The 5,953-nt window shown below is 38.6% G+C and overlaps 1 protein-coding gene across 1 annotated transcript; it reads left to right on the forward strand.

Moving 5' to 3' along the window:
- The first annotated feature begins 2,810 nt into the window (after nucleotides 1–2,810).
- CCIN (calicin) lies at nucleotides 2,811–4,757 on the forward strand. Its single transcript, XM_074281746.1, has one exon. It carries the CDS (start codon nucleotides 2,911–2,913, stop codon nucleotides 4,684–4,686), a length of 1,776 nt encoding a protein of 591 aa, XP_074137847.1. The 5' UTR covers nucleotides 2,811–2,910; the 3' UTR covers nucleotides 4,687–4,757.
- The last annotated feature ends 1,196 nt before the right edge of the window (nucleotides 4,758–5,953 follow it).

Below are 5,953 nucleotides of genomic sequence, written 5' to 3' on the forward strand. Positions count from 1 at the left end.
TTCCTGTTTTTTGCACATAACAATCTATATTCCATTTCTTAGCATTTTCATTGCCTCTTTCCCATATGCCTGGAATTCTCTGTCCTTATCTCTGCCTTTTTTGGCTCCCTTAAAGTTTCAACTAACCTTTAAGTTACTATAAAGAAGCCATTCTCATTCCTCCTAAAGTTAGGGCTTTCCCTATGAGATTACTTCCAATTAATGCTATATATATCTTGTGTGTACATATTTATTTGCATGTTGTTTCTCCCCTTAGGCCATGAGCTCCTTGACAGTTGTAACTATTCTTTGCCTCTCTTTGTATTCACAGTGCTTAGCACAGTATGTAACTCATAGTAGAAGCTTAATAAATGATTGATGATTGGTTGATCTTATTAATGCAGTGTCATTTTCAGATTGGACCTTGATATCAACAGGAAATTCCTTTCTCACTTGAACTGTCACTAGACACCCTAATGACAATGGCAAATACATTGCTTGAGCATATACATTCCTATTTTATATTTTATCTGATATTAACAAACAGAGAAATATCAAAATTATTTATAGTGTTGAAATTCTCATCAAAGTCTCTTGTATGTTTTTTTATTACCATGTTGAAGGTTTCTCTTTGGAAGAGAACCTTTGAGATTTAATTTTGTTCTATTGAGTCAAATGGAATGAGAAGAACCTGGAGATTATTGTTCACAGTAACAACAATGTTGTAATTATAATCAACTGTGAAAAACTTGGCTATTCTGATCAATATAATTATCCAAGACAATTCCAAAAGACTCATGAAGAAAAAATGCCAAATACTTCCAGAGAGAAAACTAATAAATTAGTACAATTTGAAGTATAATTTTCAATCTTTTTTCTTTCTTTTGCAGTATAGTTAATATGGGAAAAAATGTTGCATGATTTCACATGTATAATTGATATATTGTTTGCCTTCTCAGTGGAGTATGGGAGGGGTGAAGAGAGAAAGATCTGGAATTTAAATTTTAAAAAGAAAATAATGTTCAAAATAAATGATTAATTACTAATTAACTTTTTAAATTTTAATTTAATTTGTAAAAAGAAATGAAAGTATTATAAAAGAGGTTAACAGTGTTATAAGAATAAGATAGCTGTAGGGGGAAAAAAAATGACTAAATCAGAAGGGAATATAAAACCAAAAGCTCATTCTAGTATTTTTTTTTATCAGGTTGCATAGTCATAAAATTAGGGCTGGAAGTAGCCTTAGAGGTTCTCTAACACAACTCCTCCATTTTGATAAGAAAACTGAGATCTAGAGAGAATAAATGACAATCACCCGAGTAATGAGTCTCATAGCTGGGATGTGGATCCAACTCTGACCCTAAGCTCAACACTCTTTGTCCTGGCCATGCTATGCCCTGTCAATCACCTGGAGTCACTGATCTGTTTAAAGGGCAGAAATATGTTCACCAATCTGCAAGTAATGAAGAACACACACTGATTAGTCATGTGAACTCATACAAAGAAGGATATTCCTTTTTCCTCCATTCTGGACACACACACACACATACATCCTGTGTCTCTGTGTGTATAAACACACATACACATACATAGACATACACATGTACAGCGTGTATATGTTGTACATACATGTATATACACATGTACATATGTACCATATAAATATGTGCGTGTATGTAAAGTATATATACATATATATTCACAGTATGTATATGTACATATGTGTATATATACATATACATAGATATACACGATATATACACACATATACAAGTGTGTATATATGTGTGTATATAAACAGTGTGAATGTATGTGCACATGTGTATGTACATATGTATACACATGAGTACACATGTGTATACATGTATGTTTCTTTACAGAGTATAAGCATATGTACATGATGCAATACATATACACACAAATTCAAAGTGTATGTATGTGTGTACATATATATATGTACATATGTATGTATACATAGACAGTATATATATATATTCACATATATACAAGTGTGTATATATGTGTGTACATATATATGTGTATATGTATACAGTGTAAATATATGTGTGTACATATATGTGTATATATACACATACACATATACACAGCATATATACAATACACATATACACATATATACGTGTGTGTACACATATGTGTGTATATACAATGTAAACCTATGCATACGGATGTGGATATATACACATGTACGCACATGCTGTGTCGTCTGCATGTGCTGTACACATGTGTAAACATGTATGGTATATGTATGTTTGTTTGTGTCCAGAATGTATATAATATTTTGGTTTTGGCTAAACAAGGAATGCTTCTCAAAATGTTTATGTGTGTGGGTATATTTATATGCATGTGTGTTTATATTGTGAATGTACATATGTATGTATATGTACATGTGCATAGGTGTATTTATATGTGTGTTATATGTAACATTGTCTCCCAAGTCCCCTCTTAGTTTTTTGGTAATTCTAAGTGTTATCATTACTTATACTTCATCTATATAGTGCTTTGGATTTTACAAGTCACTTCCACACAAAACCGTGAAATAGGGCAATATTATTATCCCCATTTTACAGATGAGGAGACTGAGAGAGGCGGCAACTTCTCCGAGGTTACATAGCTAGTAAGTAGGAGGATCAGTAAAGGGATCTCAGGTCCCTTAGTCCAATGCCCTCATCCATTTGATTTGTCTACACTGCCTTTGCATAAGCAACCTCAAGTAAGAATGAGGAAATGATTGTGAGGAATTCCTGCCCTGGATGCTGCATTGTGATGTAGTCACTCTGCTCTGTTACATCACTCTCCCTACTGTAAGCCTTGCTTCCCTGGAGATAACCAGACCAACAGGCACAAGAGAAATTCTATGTTTTCAGTACTTACTCTTGTGCCTTCTATTTCATCGAAAAAAGAAGAAACATGAAACTGGAATTCACCGAAAAAAACTACAACAACTTTGTCCTTCAGAACCTCAACAAGCAGCGAAAGAGAAAGGAATACTGGGATATGGCCCTGAGTGTGGATGACCATGTCTTTTTTGCCCATCGCAATGTGCTGGCTGCAGTCTCCCCCCTGGTAAAGAGTCTCATCTCTAGCAACGACATGAAGACCACAGATGAGCTCTTCATCACCATTGATTCAAACTACCTGAGCCCTTCTTCTGTGGAACAGCTCATGGACTATTTCTACAGTGGGAAGGTGGTGATTTCGGAGCAAAATGTGGAGGAGCTGCTGAGGGGAGCCCAGTACTTCAACACCCCCCGACTAAGAATTCACTGCACTGACTTCTTGCTAAAATCTATCAAAAGGAACAACTCCCTTCGCTACCTATTCTTGGCTGAGCTCTTTGAGTTGAAGGAAGTTTCTGACTGTGCCTATGCTGCTATTCGTGATAATTTTCACTACTGGGCCAGCCATGAAGGGTCAACCCACTTCATGCAATGTCCCCCTGTCATCTTTGGCCGGCTACTCCGGGATGAAAATCTGCATGTGCAGAATGAGGACCAGGCTCTTAGCGCCCTCCTCCACTGGGTACATTTTAAAAAGGAAGAGAGGGAGAAATATTTCAAGAAGTTCTTCTCCTATATCAACCTCAATGGAGTCTCTAACAAAACACTCATATTTGCCAGCAACAAAGTGGCGGCAATGGAGAACAATAGTACCCCCTTGGCCCTGATAGAAAATATCTTGTTGGACCGGAAGCAAGAGAAGCCAGCCAGGTTGCTAAATTTTCAAAGGAAAGGAGCCTTGTTGGATGCTGTAGTGATTCTAGGGGGTCAGAAAGCCCAGGGGAAATTCAATGATGCTGTGTTTGCCTATATTATCGAGGAGGATATTTGGCTGAAACTCACTGAGATGCCATACAAAGCAGCTGCTCTCAGTGCAACTTCTCTGGGTAAGTACATTTACATTTCTGGTGGAACCACGGAGCAGATTTCAGGCCTAAAAACTGCCTGGAGGTATGACATGGATGAAAACTCCTGGACCAAACTGCCTGATCTACCCATGGGGTTAGTCTTTCATACCATGGTGACTTGCGGGGGAGCTGTGTACTCTGTGGGAGGGAGCATTGCTCCAAGGAGATACGTTTCCAACATCTACAGGTACGATGAGAGGAAGGAGACCTGGAGTCTGGTGGGCAAGATGAGCATCCCAATGGATGGAACTGCAGTGATCACCAAGGGAAACAGGAATATGTACATAGTGACAGGGAGGTGTCTGGTGAAGGGATTCATTTCTCGAGTAGGGGTGGTGGATTGCTTTGACACCTGCACTGGGGAAGTGGTGCAGTGTATCACCTTCCCAATTGAGTTCAACCACAGGCCTCTCCTGTCTTTCCAGCAGGATAACATTCTGAAGGTGCATAGCCACAGGCAGAGTGTAGAAATTAACTTGCAGAAGATTAAAGCCAGTAAGACTGCCAACTGTGTGCCCTTGCTACCCAACAACTGTGCCTTGGACGTGTCACATGCAGTATGTCCAATTGGTGACAACAAGGTGTTTGTATGTGGAGGTGTCATTTCTGTGAATGACACACATAATAAAGATTACACTATCAATAAAAATGCCTACCTGTTAGACCAGAAGGCAGGGGAATGGAAGACTATCACTTCACCACCAGAAGCCCTGGACTGTCCAGCATGTTGTATGGTCAAGCTGCCTTGCAAGATTCTTCGAAGGATTGACAATATTTAAGTGAGAAAAATAAGTAAATCAATTATTATTCACAGTTCTAAAAAAGAGAGCGTGTGCACACACATGCACCCTATTGGTTCCATCTCAGGGCTTCTGTCGTCTGCTTTTGGCCTTATGGGACATATTTAAGTTACTTAGAGGATGGCAAATGGAGGCTATTGCCCCGAAATGCTTTAGGGGCTCTGATGTGAGGGTGTCAGATGTAATCGTTCATGGCTGCTCATTAGAGTGTACGCATGCAAATGCTAAATGTAGTTACATAGAAAAAGATGCACTGAGCATAGTGAGACCCTAGGCAACTCCATCACCACCTCTCCAACATGAGAGATGAAAAAAAAAATGGAGCAAGAATTCATTTCATGGGAAAGGATAAAGATCCATAGAGAGTTGGCTATATTGGATTTGGGGGAGGGGGTGGGAATGGTACAATGGAAGGGATGAGGGAATGAATGGATTGAGCAGGTGGGGAAGACAAAAAGATTCATGGGTAATGAAAGAAAAATACCCAACTGATATTTAACTTTGAATCAATAACACAGGTTTCATAATTACTTTATAGGATACATTTTTGAAACTAGTTGCAGAGATGGCTATATGAAAAGGTTCATGTTAGACTTACAGAAGATTGGGAATTGGGGGGCTGGGCAGAGAAGGGAAGGGGAGAGAACTTCTGCTCTGATCCCAACATTCAAGGTGAGAAAGAAGAAAAAGTCTCTCTCTACCTTGCTCAGAAGAGAATTGGAAAGAGAAAAAGGATGGAAATTCATGGGATTGGAACTCTGCAGTATTTAGAGTAGAAAATGAGAAAAATAGAGCAGTGTCTTGGCCTGGGTCTACTCACCATCCTCCAGATGGATGAAAAATTAGGAAATTGGACTCCTGGCCAAACTCACCCTCAGTGTCTATCTTTCTGTCCTTGTTTTTTCCCTCTGACTCTTCCTTAAACCCTAGAGATAGAAAAGAATTTTCTCAAGATAATGGTGCTTGAGAAGAAAAGCAGAGAATCCTATCTAGGCTTCTTCCTTGACCATGCTCTGTACTTCTTCACTTTTCTAAGACTCACTGAAATGATTCTCTTTCCTCAATGGTATTGTAAGAGTTTGGTCCCTCCTCATTCAACTGGGCCATTAGCCAGACAAGCTTAGCTGTCCACACAATCTTAAGGTTCCAACTGTCAACTCTGGATCATTCACTCTTGTGAATTATAATGATTTTTTATGCACTTTTCCTACTAATTTTATTCTACTTTTCTGAAGCCAGTACTTAT

Source organism: Sminthopsis crassicaudata, chromosome 1 (genome assembly GCF_048593235.1).
Source record: "Sminthopsis crassicaudata isolate SCR6 chromosome 1, ASM4859323v1, whole genome shotgun sequence".
Taxonomy (NCBI): domain Eukaryota; kingdom Metazoa; phylum Chordata; class Mammalia; order Dasyuromorphia; family Dasyuridae; genus Sminthopsis; species Sminthopsis crassicaudata.